Source organism: Chelonoidis abingdonii, chromosome 10, assembly GCF_003597395.2.
Source record: "Chelonoidis abingdonii isolate Lonesome George chromosome 10, CheloAbing_2.0, whole genome shotgun sequence".
Taxonomy (NCBI): domain Eukaryota; kingdom Metazoa; phylum Chordata; order Testudines; family Testudinidae; genus Chelonoidis; species Chelonoidis abingdonii.
The window spans coordinates 53133973-53157155 of NC_133778.1; the positions used below are offsets into that span (position 1 = coordinate 53133973).

Sequence of the window (23183 nt, forward strand, 5' to 3'; positions counted from 1 at the left end):
CCTTATGTCAATTTTCAGTTCCACTCTCCTGCCATTTTGAAGATATAAAATGAATTGCCCAGAGAAACAGATTATAAATAAAATATTTTGTAAGCGTGCTAGATACTTTACTAAATAATTGAGACACGATGTCTCTGCAGAGCAGAGTGGATTAAAAATTTTTTTTAATTTAAATCAGATTTACAAATTCTTTACTTTCTTCTCATTTTGTAGTCTTAAATTACTAGTGTGGATGTTTTGTACTTGTCTTTCAGTTTCCTTTTAGAATTTCAGATTTTACAGAAGGATTCTCTCTACTTAAAAATTCACACTTAAATGTTCATCTATGCTGAAAAAGACATGGCCAAGATCTTATATTTACTGTGAGCGCATCAGAAAGTAAAAAAAAAAAAAAACACCTGATAAGCAAATAATAGCTTGTGTTATATTTCCAACCATCACTTTCTGACATATTGAACCTCTACAGGTCAAGAAAGCGGAAATGTTTGACTAGGCTACAAGTCTTCCATTAGCATTTGCAGTGTGAAGTCAATGCAATTTATGCTCTTAAACTGCTTAGGTACTTTTGAAAAATCCCATCAGAAATTGCATAAATATGGGTTTGTGAGGCTAAGTTTCGGCTCCTTTTTTAAAATGTAAAAAACGTTTTAAAAGTTCATAACATAGTTAATGTACTGAAGTCTAAACTTCTCACTGTTAACACTGACGCAATTTTGTTTTGAAATGACAGATTTCATGCCACTAAGAAAAGTATATATTAAAAATAAAATTTTAGCTCCTAACGCTGCAAACATTTAGACAAATGCTTAACTTTAATCACAAGTACTTTAACCATGAGTAGCCCTGTTGACTTCAATGGAGTTATTTGTGTAAGTAAAGTTACATACCTGCTTAAATGTTTGCAGCATCGAGGACTTAATATTTTCATTGTTTTTGTTTTTGCCTATAGCAGCAGAGTTTTGTAAAATTCAGATAAGATACCCTACACCAGTAATGGAATTCTAAAAAAGACAGCATTTACAGTTTAGTTCATTACAAATTGTAATCTAAAGCTGCAATAGCCCAAGTTTTAAAAAGCCCCATCTGACTCAAATAAATTATTTTTTTTCCAAATCAAGTTTAAGTAATTTAAATTCGCCTTGATTTAAATCACTCAACCCTGTTTAAGAAAAATGTAATCTAAGACATGATATAAAAAAATAATGTGGAAAATGGACAAGACGTACAGCAGTAAGATCACATGGAGATGATTTTGGTATCTTCACATTCTGATGTTTTAAATTTTTAATATATGATATGTAATCCTTAAGATGCATACCCTCACATTATGGGGCTAGGCTGCATAACCCTCACTCATGAGAAGGACTTCATTACAAAAGTGGCACAGTTTAGTCCCTTTTGCATACATATTTATACATGCATATATTGTACAAAATTAGATTGTGTCTTATAAAAGTGTCCTAGAAATAGTGGGTTTTTATGGAGAATTTTACTGAATAGTCAAATACTTTCAGGAGCATACCCCGCCTCCCCACAAAAAAAACAAACAAACCACACCTCATATTTTGGTCACAATAGATATGAAATAAATGTTATTACCTGATTCAATAGCTGATTTCACAAAACCAATAATATGCTTCCATATAATATTTAGCATGGCATCTGCAAACAAAAAGTGAAATTTCCATTCACAGAAGTCAGTGAAGGATACCAAGCAAAAGAAATAGCAATGCGCATAGAAAACAGGTGTTAAATTATGGACTTACATTTAAAATGTAATGCTACAACCCATACGTGAAAAAGTCAAACACAAAACTGGATATGTCGATAACAAAAATGCTATTTGAATACTTTCATTATTACTCTATTAAAAATCCTCTTTTCCCTACTTTTTAAATTTATTTTCCTTCATCTCAAAATAAAAAGGTTATTTCACCATGAAATTTTTACCTGGAACCTCTTTTCCAATTGCAATGAAACCTTCCTGAACTGCATTTATGAGTGTGCTGGCATGCTTACAAAAAAAAGAAGAGCTACTGATCAATGGATATTGAAGAGGCTCTAGGAGAAAACAGAAAACAAAACTGACATACTGCATGTGGATATTTTTTTTTTTTTTTTTTTTTTTTTTTTTTACAGTCAAGAGTTTTCAAGAGATAGCCTAAAAGAAAAATCAAATACAGTGGGTTCTTTAAGTGTTCTATATTAACATGTGATAAAAATAGCTTCTAATATTAAGATTAGGATCTACAATTAATTATTTTAAGTATCTTATCTATTATGTACATCTTTAGGTTTAACAAAATATTATAGAAAATAAAAGTAATCATTTCAAACTACCCTTGGGATCAAGAGTGCTTTGAAAAATATAGTGCAAATACCTAGACTAAGTACAAGTTTGTTTTGCTTAGAAAAAGCCAAAACTTCTGGCCCCATCAGGAAGTGAAGCAGCATTTCAATTCCCAAAAGTTGAATTGAGGGGATCACTATGATTCCTGATACACTAGAATTCAGGTTTATCCTTGGAGTGACCGGACTTCCAAATGGATAAGAACCTAAGGAAAAGAACAACACAATTCTTGTGACTACATCATAACTACATTAAAATGAACCACTTTTAAGCAAAAAGAAAAACAGATCCAAACAATATATAAAAATTAAGTCTGGCAAGTTTACAAATGGGCAAAGAGAACATTTTCAGCCTAACCACTGTGGTAAAGCCAGGAATACAACTCAAGTCTCCAAACTCCCAGCTTTGTGTTTTTCGCCGCAAAGCAATGTCTTAATCACCAAAAATTTCCACTATATTAAAGTACCTACTAGCAATGCTTTATTTAAGGAACTATCAGAGTTTCCATCAGAATCCTTTATTTTAAGGAGTTTATACTATATACAGTCCCTACCAAATTCACAGTCCATTTTGGTCAATTTCACAGTACTAAGATTTTTAAAATCATAATTTCATGATTTCAGCTATTTAAATCCGAAATTTCAGGTGTTGTATTTGCAGGGGTCCTGACCCAAAAAGGACTTGTGTGGGACTCATGGTACTGCTATCCTTACTTCAGTGCTGCTCCTGGTTGCGGCACTACCTTCAGAACTGGGTAGCTGGAGAGCGGTGGCTGCTGGCCAGGAGTCCAGATCTGAAGGCAGAGCCGCCAACAGCAGCAGAGCAGAAGTAAGGATGGCATGGTATGGAATTACCACCCTTACTTCTAGGCTCCTACCTGTAGAGCTGGGTCCTCAGTCAGCAGCTGCCACTCTCTGGCTGCCCAACTCTGAAGGCAGAACAGAAGCAAGAGTGGCAATACCGCGACCCCCCTGCAACTCCCCTTTAGGTCAGGACCCCCAATTTGAGAAATGCTGGTCTCCCCCGTGAAATCTGTATAGTAGAGGGTAAAAGCACAAAAGAGACCAGATTTCAGGGCCCGTGACGCATTTTTCATGGCCATGAATTTGATAGGGCCCTAACTACAGAAGTTTACAGGTCTGTCGCATCTTATGTGCATTTAACATGCGCAATTTCAGCTTTACGTGGTCAGCAAAAAAACACAACAAAAAAAATAACTATTTTAATACTGTAACTGTAGTGCGGGCGATTCCGCTCGCCATTCAACTCAATGTAATTTTGACTATACACGGTTTTTGCTTTATGTGCTAACCAAGGAACGGAACCCCCGTGTAAGATGAGACTCACCTGTACTTCAGGACTGCTTACCTTGAGGTTTTAGCTCAAGAATCATTTTTGAACCATTTTTCAAAAACTTATTTTAGTCAGTTAAACAAAAATCTGCCTTTTTGACAGATTTGTCACTGTTAACATGCATTTTTGTTGTCCTGTTTTCCAGGTTTGAAGAAAATCCATTCTCTTCCTATGCCTCATACTTAAACTTTCACTTCCCTTCCATATGAACCTTCCCTTCCATATGAACCTTCCATATGACCAGCACAAAGTCTGCTTCTAAAAATCAGATACACCATTTATCATTGTTTAAGGGTGATGTCTGCCTATAGTGGACAGGAAAATATATTTACTGTTTTATAAGACTTAAGACCGTCAGTGATCAGACCTCTATGTTTCCAAGTTAGACTTGCCTTACCACTAATAGGGAGACTCCAGTCTAATATTAATAGTTGTGATATACCAATCAAACGCGTACTGGGGAAAGGAGAAGTTTCCCATGCAAAGAAGGTGGTGACTGGGGCGGAAGAGAGATATGAGAAGGAAAAAGGTTCTGCTCTTAGGGGATTTGGAAAAGAGAAAAAAATAGATTGGTGCTTTGATGCTGTAATCTGAAGCATTCATCACCTAATATTTAAGCATGCAAGTTTAATTCTGCATATCACTTAACTATATATCTTAGAACAATTTTCAGAAGGTCACATGTTGTTTTATCCTCCACTCTATTGCAACTAAAACTATTTTACATAATCTTAAAGTTTAAGTCCACTTGTTTCTAAAAAAAGCCTCAACTGAGATAGAGATTTATACAACACTTAGAGCTACTAAAAAGAACTGCATGTTAAGGTTAAATGAATGGTTTAACTAGACGAAAACGTGAAAGTAATTTAGAACTGAGAATTGTTTATTCCATCACTGGCAACCATCCATCCAAACTGCATCATGGTATACGCAAAAGAGATCTAATGAGGTCCCTGATGAATCTGCTTATGGCTGACAAGAATATCACACAGTATGCAAACGAACAAATGTAACTTAACTATATATAAATATAAAATAATGTTTACAGACACAGGACAAAGAATACCTGCAATCCCTAGGAACAACGCAGTGCACCAAGGAATTCTTTCCCGTATTCTCAGATTTGAATAGTTTTGTAGGCTTAAAACAGATACAAAGTTTTCTTGGTTTTACTAGCTACTAAATTATTCTAAACCAGTAGACTGATATGTATGTGCAATATCAATAAATTGTTTGCTATTGCTCCTCTGTTAACACAAGTTTATTTTAAACTTAGTTCCAGCATTTGAATTATATTTGGAAGCAGGGCTTATTTTGTACCTGATTTCTGTGCAGATGTTGCTGTGGCTAAACTCTGATTGGCTGCTGCACGAGAGGGAGTTCCTTGAGGTACAACAGAAGAATCTACACTTAAAGTGCTTTGGATTAATGGAACACAAACCTGCAAAGACACCAAATCTCAATAATAGCGTGTATGACGCACGGGAAGAGGAATAAGAGTACATTTAGTCTCAAATCTGCATCATACCTTCTCTGAGGAGAAAGTGGAATAATACAAAGACTAACCTGCTCTGTAATCTACTTGTTTTAAAGTTATTTCTGATATATAGCAGCTTCATTTTAATGACTAACCAAATCAGTAAAATTTTCAATAATGTTATCAAATGAAAGTTAAATATCTCAAATGAGATGTTACTGAGACAGTACAGTTTGCAATTGTTTCATATGATTATCTAATCTTATCTATATTAAAAAGATAGATCAAAAGCATAGCTCAATAAGTAAGATTTTCACTTAATCACACCCTGGAATATAATTTGATGGAATTATGAAATCCAGTGGTAGCAGTTTGTTTCATGTGCTCAGTCCAATTATACTACTCCTTGTAGTTTTCCAGTTATATCTACCAAAGTCTCTAGGTTCATTACCAGAGTGAGTCAAAACATGTCAAAAAGGTGTTAAAATTAACTTAACTGAAAAGCCTGACTAATTCCAGAACAAGCCTCACTCCATCACTATATCAATCTGTAGGTCTTGCAGGTCCACGCACAACTGGATATAGAGAGTGAGCCCCTCAAAAAATAATACATCAGTCCAATCCCTTTTTGACTAGGGGGCTGTAAACTTCACTCCACTCTATCACAACTGCTGCAGTATCACTTGAGAGAGTGTCACTCTCCATGTAGCTCAAGCCCAAATCATTTAGGGCTTTATAGGTGAAAACGAAGACATTAACACACCAACCTCACTGTTCTTGAACATAAAATTCTTTACCTACTGTTACAAACACCTGCATTACTATAACAAAGATTTTTTTTTAAATATGGTCTTTTTTGTTGTGACTGTGACACACTAGTCAGTTGTGCTTGTTTGCATGAGTCTATAGAAAAAGTAGGCAGCTGTGATTATAAACGCATAAAAACTAGCAGGAAGACTCAAGAGTAGACATAATACATAAAAACTACTATTTACTTGAAATCTATTTGAATTTTAAAAAGAGAGTGTCCTCTTAAACTTTGAAAAAGAAATGAATAAGTTCATGGAGTATTGGTCCATTAATGGCAAGATGGTCAGGGATGTAACCATGCTCAGGGCAATCCTTAATGCCTAACTACCAGAAGCTGGGACTGGAAGATAGGGGTGGATTGCTTCATAACTGCCCTGCTCTGTATGCTCCCCCAAAGCTCTGGTACAGGCCACTGTTGGAGACAAGATACTGAGCAAGTCAAACCATCATTGACGAAGTATGGCAGCTCTTATTTCACATAGAAGTTAACTGAGAATAAATACATATCACAAAGATCAGGGTAACTGCTGCTCCTTGCTAAGAGTACTACTTTATAAACAGGCTGCCAAATACTAGATGTATTTTCTATTTGTCCACTGAATGCCTCTGTGTATTCTGAGCAAGGACAACAGAAGTGCCTGATCTACCTTTACTATACCATTAATTTTTTTTATATCCCCTCTTATGTTTTCCAAGCTAACAAATCCTGATCTTTCCAGTCTCTTTCCATCTGGAAAATTTTCTATGTGGAGGCAGGATGATGAGAACCAAACACAGTGTTGTAGGAGTGCTGATTTATATAGTGAAAATGTTACATCAATATTTTCCATTTTATTCCTTATAGAAAGCGTATTTTGTCTGACTATTGGTGTGTATTGAGTAGAGGATTTATCTGAGCAGTCCACAGTTACTTCAGGTAATTCCTCTTGATAGTTAATTTAGAGCTGTATGTGTACCATTAGTACACACTGTTCTTTTATATTGACCTACCAGCTTAAATTATTGGAAGCATGTCAGGCTTGGAGCATACAAGAGTGACAATATCCTTTTAATAATTGTTTTATGGCTAAAGATTACAGAGAGTCCAGATAAACAGCTACCAAAAGAAGATAATCATAAAGCAAATTTAAGTTTTACATGAACAAAACATAGGCTCAACTACTGTGCTAAAACTATTTGCATTTGTTACCTGTTCAAAGTTGGCAGGCAGCTGAGGTCCAAGTCTCACCAGTAAATACCACCAGACCTCCAGTTTCGTTAGTGCCAAAGCCTCTGTTCTTACATGGATAGAGCTCAACGGCTGCATTAGCAATTTCAGCCTTTTTGCACTGCACAATATATCTTGAGGGACAAAGAACACATTTTAAAAGATGCAATAAAAAGTCTAAATTGTTTTGCAACACAATAAAAAGGGAAATTTCTAAACTGTTAGGTTCTTTTCTTTCAATTAACACATTCACTAATTCAGCAAGAGTCAGTCTTCTCCATCAGAAGATTTTCTAAGTACTCAGTCCTATCAAAAAACTCATTTCCATTTTCCACCAGGAGCCTGCCAGAACAAGTACTTCTGAAACTGTTTAGCAGTTAACACTGAAAAAGTAATTGTTAAAAAAATACTCAGAGGAATAAAAAAAGGAAGAAAAAATAACTTTTCCATACAAATCCTGGAAGAAAAGAATCCAAGTCTAGAAAAGCTAGTTTTAATAAATGATCCAAATTAGCAGATGTTAAATGGTAGAAAAGAAATTATCTAATAAGGAATCTCCCTCTTATCTGAATCACAGATTTGGCAAGACTTTGATACAGCAGTGACAAATCAAGGAAAGTGGAAAAGGAAAAATATGGTATCAAAAAAAAAAAACCTGAAAAATTAGGATTTAACTAATAGGGATAATTTATGCAATGAATGCTTAGGGGAGTTGTCTCCTGAAGGAATAGGAGAAAAACAAAATCTAATTTATGCCTAATGAAGGTGTGAATCAGGGCTTAAGTTATAATTTTGCATATTTCTTATGCTACAAACAAAGCATTCAGCTCACTCAAAGATCAATATTGAGCTGGGTTTGCCAATACTGGTATGTTTTCTTGGTGTATTATCAAATTCATATGGATATTCTGAATTGAAGCTATTTGACCTCTGTAATTTGGATGAAAGTGCACAGCCTGAAGAGCTCTGGTACAGCTAATCTATGCTCTGAAAGATCCATTTGTGGGCAGCAGAATTTGAGAGAGATGGTGTTGAAACTTTGGAAGTGAGGCTCTGATGATCACATAGCGTATCAATGCTCCACGTTGTGCACAACTCATTCTTGAATGCAGCATCCAGTTCAAGATCTCTGTCCTGTTATTTAAAGCCTTCTATGGAAATAGCCCTAGCAACCTGAGAATCTCTCTCTCTGTACTTGGGAGATCTGATCACAGCTACATTCTGCTGAAACAATTAAACTGTTGGAGCAATCTCTTGAGAAAGGGAGGCAATTTCCAAAAGGAGCTAGACCCATATTATAGACCTCGTTAACCAAAGAAATTAGAATGACTGCTAACCTTATTGTAACTCTACTGCTCAATTCCTTATGGCTGTCTCCCAATCCCATCATCCTTTCTCTATTCAGGATTAAACTCTAAAACCAAGAGATTCAGAGCAAGAATTTCTAAACCCAATACACTTTGGGTGCCATAAAAAGAAATAGTGATTGTTATCTAACATCAACAGGATGTACTCGAGGGAAAGTAGGAAAATTTGAAGCCTGAATTCATAGCCTTGTGTCTGTGTCTAAGTGCCGCAGACAACGTGAGAGTCATTACGTGTTCCCCAACCTAAAGGAATGGCATTAGTCATCTGTGTTTCGAGTAGAAGTGATATTTGTTCTCTTGCCGTGCTTATCACTTGAGAAGGTAACTTTGATCTTGCTCACAAAACAATATCGTGTCCAATATAGGGATTGAAAAGTCAGAGCCCAAGTTTTTCCTAAGGGTGCCTCTTCTAGGAAAAATCAGCTGGGATTTTGCCAAGGAGCCTACTGCAACATCTGTCTTGAAAAAACAAACCATGCTACCCTCAAAATGTTGGATTTATTATCTGATGGTAAAGATTTATAAACCCTTACACTGGAAAACCCTCCACTATTTTATCATCATTTGTCAGGCTACCGTCCTCCACCTTTCTGAAATATTTTTACTAGCTCAAATTTGGAGACAGATTCAAGTTGTAGTATTACTAGCACCTGTTTGCAACTGGTTTTTAGAGGAATTGTTTTAGAAATAGCCAGGTCCCTTCAACTCTAGCATTCAATAAAGAACCAGGATTCACTCCTTAGCTTGAATATCATGTTCAGCATGTTGACCCTGGACAAAAAGACTTGCCAGCGAAGGTAAAACAGCATCAGGGTTGACCAGGCTCAGAAAGACAGAACCTGCCAAACACAGTATTAGTAACACCGTAAGAAGAGTGCTGCGCCAAGAGCACACCACTGTATTTGAAGTGGGCCTTCCTTGGCTGCTTCAGCATCAATCCACCACCACTCAGCTAAGATGAAGACAGTGTGGAACCCTCCATACAGTGTCTGTAAACAAAGGAAGACCTCCAGAATTTCAAAATATTAAAGTGAAAATACACTGCAACTCATTACAGATTACTGGCTAAGAGGTAAAGGTTGTTAATTTGAAGAAGAGTGGTTTGTAGAACAGCCAGCAATGCAGCACTACCCTACTAACAGAGCTTTCTAATGAGCTGCTGGAAATGGCAGACATTTCCCCAAGCTATCTTAACTCCAATAGATGCATGGAGGGAGAAGATCTAATCATACTGGATGTGGAAAAGAAAAAAAAAAAATCATTTTATCAAATTTGACATTGTAATAGGAAAATAAGACAATGAATAAACTCTACTTGTACATTTTAGCAACTGCATCAGTTGACATCTTAAATTAGATATAGATATGTCTGAGGTCACAAACGTTCACAGTAGCAGGGAAGCGTCTGCATAGCTTGGCTATTAGTTATTTCTCACATAGCTTTAATTTCCCAGTTTAATTAGCCTTTATTCTCTGGAGAAGTGTCAAAGCAAATCCAGACAGTTTTTTCTTGACTCCACATAAAAGCATGCAAAAGAACAGAGAAGATATATTTAGTCATTTCACTAGTATGGGATAAATACTGTATGCTACAGAACCACAGAATGCTAGGACTTTTACTTAGATTCCTTATTTGTACTGGAAAATAAAGCCACGTTACCACCAATAATCCTGTTATTTCTTTAGCAGAACAAAAGCATTGCTAAATGATCTATTTTAAATAGCCTTGGAAGGATTAGCTTTTTCCTGGTAAATGTTCATTTTACCATATATACATAAATTGACAAAAAAATACTTCCATTTATGATTATCAAAACTTACAGATAGGCAAAGAAAGAAAAATGCTACTTGAGGACTTAGGAGTCTGATTTAAGGATACGTACTTTGTATATTTTGACATGAGATGTTGACAATTTGTCTTTTAACTGTTATAAAGCTTTAACATTTTGAATCTCAGCATCTACTATAATTAATTGTCAGACCCCCATAATCTGCTGCAACTGCGAAAATTTAAATCAATAAAAAAATGTTTAAAAATAATCAATATTATCCATACAGATTATAACAAAATCTGAATTCTGCCAAGTCTAATAATGAAGGTGGGGAATAAACACTTGAGTGAGCATTCAAACAAAATTTTATTAATTTAAGAAACTTCCATTTTTGTCTCCTCGTTTTCCTTTGGAATAAGTATCCCGAAGAGTATGGTCCAATCTTGCAAAGGATCTTTTATAAAGTAGTCAGGATGCATGCTGAACTTAAACAGGCTTGTTTAAGTCTCAGTACTGATTACAGAAGTAATTTCTCAATCTCTAGATTCCTTAACCACAGTTCCCAATAAAAAATCCATGTAGCACAAAATGAAGAACTGCAGTGTAACCTTTTGCGTCCTATCGCATTGCTATCTGTGCTTGGCCCAATTAAACTACTACGGAATAAAAATGTTTAACTTTAGTAATTCTGCCATGCAGCAAGACTGAGCTAAGAAAGAACCATTAATCAGTAGAAATGTGCATTTTTAGAGAGATAATATTTAACCTGTACATAGTTGAGCACTACCAGATTATGATGGGTAAAATAAGTGTTTTCCTTTCTCCTGGTTAGCTCAATATTAAACTTAAGTTGTTTAATATATTTTTATCTACCTGGATTCAAAGCAAAATTATCTATCAGACTCTTCCATGCAATGAAGGCTATTTTCTTTACCACTGGTGATCCACTACGGAATCCAAGTTCTTCCAGTTGCAACAATGAGTTGATAAAACTGCCACTACGATGGAGTGTCTAAAGGTAAAATAATACTGTTTTTATTCAATGAAGCATTTACACTGTCAGTATCTATTGTCATGGAACCTTAAATAGTAAAGTTATTGCTCTTCTGCTTACCTTTCCAAGTAGCTTGACAAACAAAGGCCACAATTTCAACACATAGGTCTCATTTTTTGCAGAAAATAACTTTTGGAGTTCTGAAATTACTTTCTGAAGACAAAAAAAGGTTGTTATATTTTCTTGTGCAGTGAAATACATAGAATAAGCTACAAGTTTTATACTAAAGATTAAGTTAAATACAATTTCTAAACCACAGATGCACTATATTGACAAGAGTTAAAAGAAAATGACTCCAGTGTGGGACTTAACTGTGCTACTTCTACAAAACCTTTTAGAGGCGCAGCACAAAACTTGCAGATCACCAGAGGTGTAGGAGGGAATATAGCAGCTTTTAGCCACCTTTGCATCTTCCTGATGCTGGGTTGCTCTGGGGCTGAATAAGTCCCTGGAGTGACTTAGACAGGCCCATGAGTCTATGAAAATCGCAGCTGCCAACCAGGCCACAGTGCTGCAAACAAGCCTATTCACCTTTTTTAAAAGAACTAGTTTTCTCTCTCGACTATGCAGTAGAATAGACAAGCAGACCTCACGCAGTCCTTTTCCATTTCTAATATATAACTTAGTATAGAAATAGTGAGCAATTATTTAACTAGTCATTGACCAGGACCCCATCATAATAGGCCCTAAACACACACGATGAAAACATAGTCCTTGCCCCCAAAGAGCTTGAAATGATTTCTATAAGGCTTAGGCAGTCTTGTAAAACTGTCATGAAAGTTTACAATCTGGCACAAAATTAATTCACTTTCCCTTTAGTCTTAATGATAATAGAAAAAAACTGAAGATACTTTACTCACACTGGACAAATAGAATTTTGCAAGGCTGACTAGGATGACTGGTAATATGACAGAGCCATTCATCTGTGAGGTGCTGGTTCAAATCCAGCATATGTTGACAACAGCCAAAATAGGCTGCCACCATTTGGCTACTGAGTTAGGAAAAATTAGCTGATGGGTTCATTGGTACTGTCAGCAGACAAACCAAAGAATGAATGGTATGGAGACAGTGCCCCCTCCAAAACTGTGTGGAAGCATACTGGGACACTAAGAAAGCTTGCACTTCTATTTACTGTTCAAGCTGAATATCCTTTCAGTTCTATCAGTGTTACTTTTCCTGAACCAAATTCACATTAACAGATGCTTTGAAAAAAAATCATAGTATGAAACAGCCTTCCAGTCAAGGTTGCAGAGACAAGTACACAGGGTAATTCAGAAATTTAAATGATATTTTCAGAGCATAAAAAAAAACGTTGCTAGAAGTCTTACAGTTTCTCTAAAATCCTGAGGGAAAGACGTTTTTAAAAGCACTTTCCACTTACAGTAGTCATAAGATGTTCAGTTATGACTGCCACCTCCTGCTGTTTCTGAAGTAACAATGGCATTCCCATCTCCAATGCAGCGGCACCTCGTAACTGCACCTTATGAGCTGAATGGACGACCATAGGAATGATCAACTTTGCCCACCTCACAACCTCTTCTCCCATTTGGGTTGGAGTCTGTTCCATAAGACTGAGTTCAACAAAGCACACGTATTAACTACATATAGAACCACTATACTTACTGCTGGCCTTAACAAAAATATTCTTAGCTAGTGATATTAAAATATGCATTTATATTTCAGATGTATTGTGCACTAACAAAATGCTGTTCAAAACATTTTCTAATACATTTGAATTATACTTTGAAAATCTAATTTCAGTGAAACTCTACATATCAGTATATCACTGAAGTACCAATTCAGATACGTCCCTCGAAAAGCCTGACCAAGGTGACAAAAACCAAAGAGAAATTTATTCTCAACAACTTCCTCTGAACTTGTTTTGTTCAAGTTAAGATTCCAGTTCTTAGTGATAATAATCCAAAGTGGCAATTTTCCATTAAGTTAAAAGGGAAAGAAAGCTAGTCTGAAAGACCTCTGAACAGGTGTTCTTGTTAAAAAATTACCTTCAACTTGAAACCTAGTCAATTATTTTAAGTGGCATTTAATTTCGGATCTATACACCTGCAATCTGAGGATATCTGCCAATTTTACAATCACATTTTCCTAGTGAGAGCTTTTGTCCAGTAGAGCACTAGCCTCTCTATTGCTGTGTGAAAGACACACATACACCCAAGGGGAAAACTGAATTATGCAAATTAAATTAACAATGCTCACAGTATTGCCAAATATACAACACAGAGAAAAAAACCTCTAACTTTTCAGTTAGAGTAATCTTAGGTATTACTTGTAATAACAGTAGGTAAATATTCAAGAATTACTGAATCAAATGTTTGTCTTTAACAAGTACATACTGACTCATCTCAGCTAAAGCCAGACTTGCTTTTCACACATCAGGAAAATGTAGCAAGTGGACAGTAGTAAGTATTATTCTCTACTTTACAAGGTTTATTTTGGAAGGGCCAAACAACATAGGTACTTAAGTGAACTAGCCACTTTGCTCTAGAGCAGTGTTTCTCAATGCCCAGACCGTGGAATGACATCAGTCCCCAAGATCTCCCTGACACAGTTTAGAGCAGGGGTCGGCAACCTTTCAGAAATGGTGTGTCGAGTCTTCATTCATTCTCTGTAATTTAAGGTTTCGCGTGCCAGTAATATATTTTAATGTTCTCAGAAGGTCTCTTTCTATAAGACTATAATATATAACTAAACTACTATTGTTATGTACAGTAAAAAAGGTTTTTAAAATGTTTAAGAAGCTTCATTTAAAATTAAATAAAATGCAGAGCCCCTCGGACCAGTGGCCAGCACCCAGGCAGTGTGCGTGCCATTGAAAATCAGCTCACGTGCCGCCTTCGGCACCCTTGCCATAGGTTGCCTACCCCTGGTTTAGAGACAGTTTCTCTCAATCTTTTTGATACCAGGGACCAGCTTGCTGCGTTCCTAAATTGTGACAGGGAAAGCTCGGAGACAGGGAGAGCTCAGTCCATGGACTGGTCATTCAGAAACACTACTCTAGAGAACTTAAATCAAACTGATTAGGTCTCAAGTAAAATAAAAAGACTACAATGAGACTGAACTTGCATGCACACACATAGTTCGGTGCAACTGTGTAATTTGTCTCTGCTCAATAAAGGACCATGACTGGGACATCAGGATTGCAGTCCGTTAGCAGAGATGGTAAGAGTATTTTACAATGAGCCTAATATGCCTGCTTCAAGCCAACGATCTTAATTTGTCAGTCTCAGAAATATTAAATTTACTCAGTGTTGATGATAAAATCTACTATTTCTATTATTTCCAACAATGCCAATGGGAGGAACACACTCTCAATAACTTTTAATCCTAAAATGTAGGCTTTGTAATTAAAAACTAGTACAAAACAGTATCATAATAAATACTGTAATGAACTTAGAACAAGTTTTTGGATGTAAACATTCCCACGCAGTGCTGGAAACATCTCATTGAATCTAGCTTCATTTTTCAAGGTGACTAAAAGGTGTAGGGAAAAAACAAAGAATCAATTATATAAAGTATAATAGATATTTTTTTTTAAAAAAAAGTTTAGTAAGTTAAGCTGTTAAAAATGGTAGCAATTAATTTTTTATCTGACTGTGACTTTCCACATCAAAATCAGTGATGACATTATAGGTCTGGAAAGACATTTTGCAAATAAAATGGTCTAGCAGGCTTCAGAAAAAGCATAAGTAGTTATCACACTGTTCATAAAAAGCCTGACTTTATCATACTGATTTTTTTAAAATATATACTGGCAATGCTGAGAACATTACTTAGCATGTTTAACAATTTTAAAGTAGGTCAAATATTGTCCTTAAACTATAGTACCTCCAACAGATTCTTTTTTCAAATGGACTTTTCCAAACTGTTTTAAACATTTAGCTTTATAGCTCACGTACCGTATGACAACATTTAGTGCTTCATATTCAACAGCCATGGAATATACATCTCCTTTAGTAAGTATGGTTTCTAGTGTAGAAATTATACTTGGTACCTGAAGAAACAATGGGATGAGGTTAACTAAACAGTCTCTTTAAATTAGAGGCCAAAAAAAGAATGAAGTAATAAAAAAATTAAGAAGCTCACCTCCTTCCCAACAATTTCAGAAGGAAAGGTCTGCTTAGAGATTACCCAAAGGGCTCGAGTGCGTGTATTCTTGTCTGAAGTTTTTACAGCAATACTATTCACTGTTGCAAGTAACTCTTGTATTTCAGTTGCTAAAAAGCAGAACAGAACATATGGCATTCAAATTATGTTTTCACAAATTCTATTCATTTTCTTAGCAGGCTTTTAGGTCACACAAGAAACTTTGGCTTAGGCGTATCAAACATTAATACAGGACCAGCTACGCAATTTCAAAACCCACAAAAATGTAACTAACATTTTAACTATATTAAGTATAAATAAACTTTCCAATAAAGAGTGACTAAAATAGACTACCAATAGGCAAAATTGTGTAGAATAGTACATATCTATGTTGCCATCTACATTAGCACTACAGAAAATTGAAACAGTATAAACTTGAAAGTCAAATTACTGTCTGAAAAACGTATTTATTACAAGAAACACCAGAGACTACACAAATTTTTCTCTAATTTTCCAGGCTTTTTTTTTTAAAAAAAACACTGCGCAATTGGTACCATTTTAGTCATAGTCAATTTCACTGTTTTGTTGATAATGTATACCCATCCCAGGCTCTACATGGTTTAGCCATTAACAGAAGCAGAGCTGAAAGTGAAGAGGCTGTTTGTACAGCACTCTGGAAAATAATGTCCAGCATTATTAATGTGACTATATGATATAATATAAAGTTTGAGAGAGTTTGGGAGCAATGAATTAATTACATTCTGCCTATACCGCAGGGCAAGCTGTACCCATCACCTGGAACCAACTCACCAATTCCAATATTTTACTTATAAATCTCTGCCTCGCTCCCTGAAAATTCCTAATTTTAATCTAGAATTAAAGAAACAGATTAGGGCACATTTCAAAATCAAGGTATCAGAAGGAGTTCTAGTAATATTTTTTTTACCAGGTAATTCAGAGGTAATCTTTGAGTTAAAGACACAAAACCCTAAAGCTTGTAGGGCTGCACTGCTCAGCTCTGAGTTCTGACTAGAAATGTGTGCCTGCAAAAAAACAAAAAAGGACATTAAAACTCCAAGTTGTATCATTAATTATAAAGTAGGATTATGTACTGTATGGCTGCTCAGCTGAGTTAAGATTAAGTTAATGAAATGGAACACAGAACAATAAAAAAAAATCCCATGCTTAATGAAATCTTATATTTAAATGCAAACTGAAAAATACGTATAGCTTCCACAGCACAAAGTCACACCTAAAACTACAAAACTTAGTTGGGGTTTTCAAGACACTTCCGTCACCTGTAAATCTGGACACTTGTTATTGAATTAAGTTCCAAAACATCTAAGAATCTGCACTGAAATGATTTTTACATGAATGGGGAATAATCATTCCTTTTTTTTATTATTGTATTTTGAATAAAATAAGCATGACATGCATAAAAAACAGATGAACTGGTTACCAAGAAAAGAAGTCAGAATAAAATGACCTGCCATTAACTTCATATTACATCAGTAGTACCGTGATGATCTCCACTACTCAGGTTATACGGGTATTCACTACATAGAAAGATACAGATATCTTAAACTTCTGAAATCATTCCATCCATTATGCACTACACACTGACACCCCAGATGACATTATTCTTAGTTTGTTATGATTACTAGTGCCAGCCTACTGTGGGATGCATCAGAGAAGTGGTACGGATAGTAGGGGTTGCTTTTTAGTTTTATTTATTTTTTTTTGTTTAAGTATTTGTTATAACAATCATAATAGATAGTGAGCCTATGCAGCAAAAACACAACTCGACCTGACTGCACCGCAAGACATCCATGCATCCCAACCAGTCCTTTGCATCCAAGAAATGTTTGTTGCGAACCATTTTGTAGTCAAGAAGAAAACCTCGAGAAACTAATCTTTCTGTAGTAAAAGAATATATAATCTCCGTGACGTGAAGGAAAAGCCAGGAGAGTACAATTTACTGGATACCTTAATTCACAAGGTCAAAATTAGGCTACTTCCTCACCCAGCTTGACTGCAAATTAAATAAACTGAGCAAATTAAATGAGCTCAGTATCTGAACCCAGATCTTGACTTAAGCTTTGATTCTTTTTTTAATGAGTCTGGTATAGCAAAACTAACTTTAGGGAACACAACTCATACCTTAAATACTTTACAAAGTCGAGAAAAGTGTTTTCCAACATCTGCAGTGAATTCTTTTCCTTCCTCTCCAGTCAGACGACTCCAAGAAGAAGAGAGAAAAATATAACATATTTACAAATATAAAACATTTTATTCTTATGATAAGGTTTCTATTAAAATACCGTCAAATCATTTTTTTAACTAAAAATTACAGTTTCAAGAACATCTTAAAAAGCAGTTGAAACATAGCATGCAAGTGTTGGAGAAAGAAAGAGAAAAATCACACCTTTAAACATTACAAGTCTATACTTAAGCCTGTGACCATTCAGAATGATTAATATAGCCCACTGCTGTACTGTGAATACAGGATATTAGTGTATTTTATATTTTGCTACTCTTGCTGCTAAACAACTAGAGATTAATCAGCTACTAAACTGAAATTGCTACTGAAAAATCAAATAAACTTTACCAAATCATACATCAAAAAGAGTTAAAGAAAAATTAGTGTTTCATTTTTTAAAACTAACAGCATTAGAAAGAATATGTATACACAATAGCTAGTGAACCCCACCAACTATCTGAATGGAAGATTGAACCCTAAACGTAAAGGTCTCATATCATAACTGAGCCAGTACATTTTAAAAGTCACAATTTGAGCCATGTGTGAATAGTTTCTTAAAAGAGAATCAGCTTTTTTCTTAAGTGGGATCACCAAAGACAACTCTGAGGAAGCTTTTCTTGTGAAGAGTTAAGTTAGCAGCATTCCTTTTTATCTCTCATCATTATGGGCCCACTCCTGCAAACACTTAAGCATGGAAGCAGTCTCATTAAAGTTAAGTGTATAAAGACACCTACATATAGGTGTCTGCAGGATTAAGGCCTATTTGATTTTCCCCAAGAATAACTTCAGGGAAGGGATGTTGTAGGTACTGTACAAGTAAGTACAAAGATATAACGGGTCTCCAATTCTCAAATGGGCTCTCCAGGTGCTACAGTAACTTAAACAGGCTTTCATCAAATAAATATTTTGATAAAATATGATATTACAGAAATCATGAAGGATCCAACAATACAAAAACTGAGATTTTCTAACCAGAAAAGCACATTGACCTCAAGAGGCAGGACACTTGCCCACTCATTTCTTGTTAAATTTGGAGCTAGTTAAAGGATAAAGATAAAAGCCCATGTGCGAAATGGCCAAATATTTCTAAACTTTGCAGATATTCCCCGCCCCCGATCTCCAACTAAAAATGTGCTTGAATTTGTCCGTGCATGAGTGTGCTTTGGTATCTGCTGACAGTCGTATTACTGAGGCTCTATCCAATATGCACTCTTACCTTCAATAGGGTGCACACAGAGATCCCCCACACTCGATGCACCATGTCATTAGCTCAGCGTGTGGCTACATACACACGCTTCCAGTCATGCCCCTTTACGCGCTGTCTGTAACAAGGTAACACCACCAAGCTCACACCTGTTACACAACCTCCCCGACACACACACACTCCCGCTAACCTTCACCTGGAGCACCCCATTACCCGCGCACAGAGCCACTCTCACACCTGTTGCATACGCGCGGCTCCCGCATCCTCTCCCAGACGCACGCGAGTGAGGCCAGGGCAGAGCCCTCCCCCCGGGCCCGTCACTTCGCGGCCCTGACAGGCAGTCGTACCGGAGCTGCACCCCCTCTCCCCATCGCCCCAGCCCGGGGGTGTCCGAGCCCGCGCGGCGGCCGCACTCACTTAACGATGGTGAGGTGCGCGTCCGTGAGCTCCCCGAGGGGGGCGGCCGGGTCCTCCAGGGTCTCTAGCAGAGGCAGCAAGCTGGGGCCGGCGGCGGCAGCGCTCATGGTGCTGCAGGAACAGACACGCAGGCGAGCAGAGAATCCTCCCGGCCAGGCGCCCGCTCCCTCCCTCACCGGCCGCTTCGCTTTCTCCCGGGCTAAGATGGCGACGCGCGGGACTCGCCGCCAGAGAGACCGGGACTGGACTTGCTCAGCCAATCAGCGCCGCAAGAGGCGGTGCCTGAGTCCGAACGCAGAGATAGCGAGCGGAGCCGTCCCGCCCACCGCGCGCTTTTCCCCGCGCAGCCGTGCCTGCGGTGGAGCGCCGAGTCATCGATCGGGACTCCTCCTTCTCCCCTGTCGTGGATCGGGGCATGGCTGCAGCTCTTGCAGGGCCCGCCAGGTGGGGGCAGGGTGGATATGTGAGCTGCTGCCTACAATCCACCCCTGAACAGCAGCTACGGGGCTCCTGTAACTGCAGCCAAGCCAGAGGAAATGGGCCCTTGAGCCATCTGGGTTACCATATTTTAGGTTCCCCAAAAGAGGACACTGCAAGAGGGAAAGCTGGGGGAAGGGGGTAGAGTTAGGCGTTGGGGAGGGGTTGGTGGCACAAGCCCGGGTTGTAGATCCTGTCTACTATACCACTGTCTTGCTTCTCTGGTAGCCAGAGTTGTGAGGCACCTCACTACCACCTCCCCTTAGTGTGAGGAAGACTTGTTTGTACCTGCCAGGGGTCAGCTTTCTGACTATCAGTCACGAGCAACACAAAAATTCCTCTCTAGGTCTTGCACACCCTGCCCTGTGTCACTACAGGTTGGTGACTGGCACACTCCAACCCCTGAGCCCTCCGAGCATTTCCTTAGAGTGTCCAGCCCCTGGTCCACTGGACACTTGCAGTAGTCACAGATTCACTCTTCACCTTACCAATTACTCCTCAGATCACTGCTTAACACATACAACTTAGATATGTTTATAGTGAAAACAAGTAAAAGTTTATTGAACAAAGTATAGAGATTAAAGTCATATTAAGGAGGATTATTAGTAATAAACAATTACATATAAAATAAAATCACAACAAGCATTCTGGAAGATAGAGTTACTTAAGTAGATACTTTAATGTCTTATAGTGATTTACAACCAAGCTTGGCTGTGATCTTCCATTTATGAGACAAGTCGTGCTGTCAACTTGCCTCCTGGGGGAAAGGCCCAGGGTGTTCCTCTGCACTCTCAGATATATCCCAACAATCCACCGTCTTTGCTCATACATAGGATGCTCTCCTGCTGTTTATTTCTTCCTTTAAATCTTCTTTCTTGAAGATTTCACAATGTCTTGACTAGCATTTGGCTGAGCATGGAAAAAAGACACACATCATGAGACACATAATGACCAGACAGGGATATAAGCATCTCACCTATAGCTGAGGCCTTGCCTGACGGAATAATTAGCATATAGAGTGAGGTCTGATTTGGATAGAATTAAGGAGATAAACAGATCATTAGGCTGAAAACAGAATGTTTGTGCTAATCAGGTACGTAAATAGGTCATCAGTCTAAAAAGACAGAATGTCTGAGCCTGCTAAGATAAGCAGGAGAACACCCAAGGAACCATTTACTAACAATGAACAAGATAAATTAGGAATATAGAGATTAGGTAAAGAGTAAATGGAGTATGGACAATGAGTGGACAGAGTATGCTGCACAGAGATTGGCTTGGTTACTATGCAGGAACCAGTCCCAAAACGTGTGATGCAAAGAATAGTAAAGGCAATGTATTGTGTAAATGTATATAACGGAAGAGATTTCCCGAGTAATTATGGATGTGTGGTATGCCCTATACCCACCCCCTACACTTGAGTCTGATCAGCTCAGCATAGCTTTTCTGTATGCCAAATAAAGGAATCTGAGTGACAAAATCCGGAGTCAAATTGATGACTAGAGAACTGGACAAGGTGTTCTGGATAAACCAAGTGGAAAGGTCTCAGAGGAAATTCCAAAATCTGTTTAAGACATGTCAAAAAGAATCTGTTTGAGACATGTCACCTCCGGTTACATATCTTAGGGACATAATTTTCAACATAGATGCATAATTCCTTCAATATTACCCGTACATACTTTTTACAATGATTATGATTACCAGGTCCAGTTGGCTTCTGGCTCTCATTAGAGACCTCATATGGCAGCCTTTAGTGAATTATTATGCATATATCTGACTCAGGGGATCCCAGTAAAACTCTATGCACCTCCTATGCTCTCTGCCAGCTGGCACCAAGAAATCACTGAGTCACACTGGTCATTAAAAAGAAATAAGAAGGTTACTTACCTTATAGTAACTGCAGTGGTTCTAGATGTGTGGTCCTTCTGCGTATTTGCTGTGGTTTGTGCACATGCTCTGTGTGCCCATGACCAGAAATTCTTCAATAGCAGTATTTACAGGACTGTACCTGTGCACTACACCTCCCCATGCTGCAAACTGAGGGCATAAGTGATTCTAGATCCTACGCTGCCATGAATCATATGAGGATCCAAAGCAGAGGAGGAGGTCACATAAAGAGCTAAGGGGATGGCCTACTGCACAGTCAGCCACTGTGCCACCATAGCAATCAATTTGAAGGACTCTAGAAAGGCCTCAAGGTCATCCTCTGGGCCCTTCTTGGTGAATGTCATTGGCATAGCTGGCATCACTATGGCTGGGCCTGTGGGCCTTACAGATAACCCCCAGTCACCTTGGAAGTTGCAAGAGAATCAAAACTTCTTATGCCAGATGTTGATGCTGCTCCTGAGTTAGTTGCTGTTTTCATTTCTCAGTCATCACTTTAATGTTCACTCTAGGTCTGTATTGCCATAGAACAGTCATTCACCCCTGACCCCCAAGCCTTGGGAGGGCTGCAGAACACAGTTATTCAGGGTTCATGGGCAGCCACTGCTCAGTTCCCAATGAGAGAACAAAAGTTTTTATTTAGCTGTTGCCCCCTTCAGGCAGGGCACCTGCAGTAGTCCTCCCAGCAACAAGCAAGCCATTGGTAGCAAATTGAAACAATAGTCCCACATCAGGATCAGATTGCCTCAGGGAGGGAAACTGCCGGCAGCAGTTTCTTAAGCAGTTGCTGACCTTAGCCAGGCTTTTCTGACGGACAGAGCTAAAGGTCTGGTTCTCTCTCCCAGCTAGCACTCAAACGAACTTTTACATCCTCCTTGTTAAGCCTACCAGTTGCAGGTGTAACAGGAGAGGGCTGACTGAGGCCACAGCAATTTAGTAAGCCTTTCCTGGCCGGTGAGCATACTCCATTTCAGGGCGGTCATGTAAATTTTTTGTGTAAAAGCTGTTGAACTTCCTACTAAATATCAGAAAGATTTCCCGTTTATCAGCTATGGACTTACTTAACTCTGTGTCTGTCACTGAAGACTTTAGAACAGGGGTTGGCACCTTTCAGAAGCAGCGTGCCAAGTCTTCATTTATTCACTTTAATTTAAGGTTTCATATGCCGGTAATACATTTTAATGTTTTTTAGAAAGTCTCTCTCTATAAGTCTATATATTATATAACTAAACTATTGTTGTATTGTAAAATAAATAAGGGTCCAGCAGCCAGAACCTCATGCCGGCAGCGGGCTGCGGGGCTGGCAGCCAGGACCCCAGACTGGCAGTGGACTAAGCAGCTCAGACTGCTGCTGCTCAGGAGGTCCATCCACTGGCTCCTGCCAGCCGGGATCCTGGCTGCCAGTCTGGGGTCTCGGCCCTGTCCACATGCAGTGAGTACCTACCTGCTCC

The 23183-nt window shown here is 38.0% G+C and overlaps 1 protein-coding gene across 5 annotated transcripts in view; it reads right to left on the bottom strand.

The window, feature by feature from the left end:
* RIF1 (replication timing regulatory factor 1) overlaps window positions 1-19595 on the bottom strand; it is a 67895-nt gene extending 48300 nt beyond the window's left edge. For 4 of the 5 annotated variants that reach the window (XM_075070231.1, XM_075070230.1, XM_032780962.2 and 1 more), the window contains exons 1-13: window positions 19375-19595; window positions 17654-17732; window positions 16440-16536; window positions 15494-15624; window positions 15307-15401; window positions 12771-12960; window positions 11450-11542; window positions 11209-11347; window positions 7180-7331; window positions 5024-5144; window positions 2382-2555; window positions 1951-2061; window positions 1600-1662 (exon numbers count right to left, since the gene is read on the bottom strand). In XM_075070231.1, the coding sequence (XP_074926332.1) occupies window positions 1600-1662; window positions 1951-2061; window positions 2382-2555; window positions 5024-5144; window positions 7180-7331; window positions 11209-11347; window positions 11450-11542; window positions 12771-12960; window positions 15307-15401; window positions 15494-15624; window positions 16440-16536; window positions 17654-17732; window positions 19375-19481 (1552 nt within the window). In that variant the 5' untranslated portion in view covers window positions 19482-19595. Of the gene's footprint in view, window positions 1-1599; window positions 1663-1950; window positions 2062-2381; window positions 2556-5023; window positions 5145-7179; window positions 7332-11208; window positions 11348-11449; window positions 11543-12770; window positions 12961-15306; window positions 15402-15493; window positions 15625-16439; window positions 16537-17653; window positions 17733-19374 lie in introns of those variants that run through there. The other variant, XM_075070232.1, reaches the window with a different exon arrangement.
* Between the last annotated feature and the right edge of the window lie 3588 nt (window positions 19596-23183).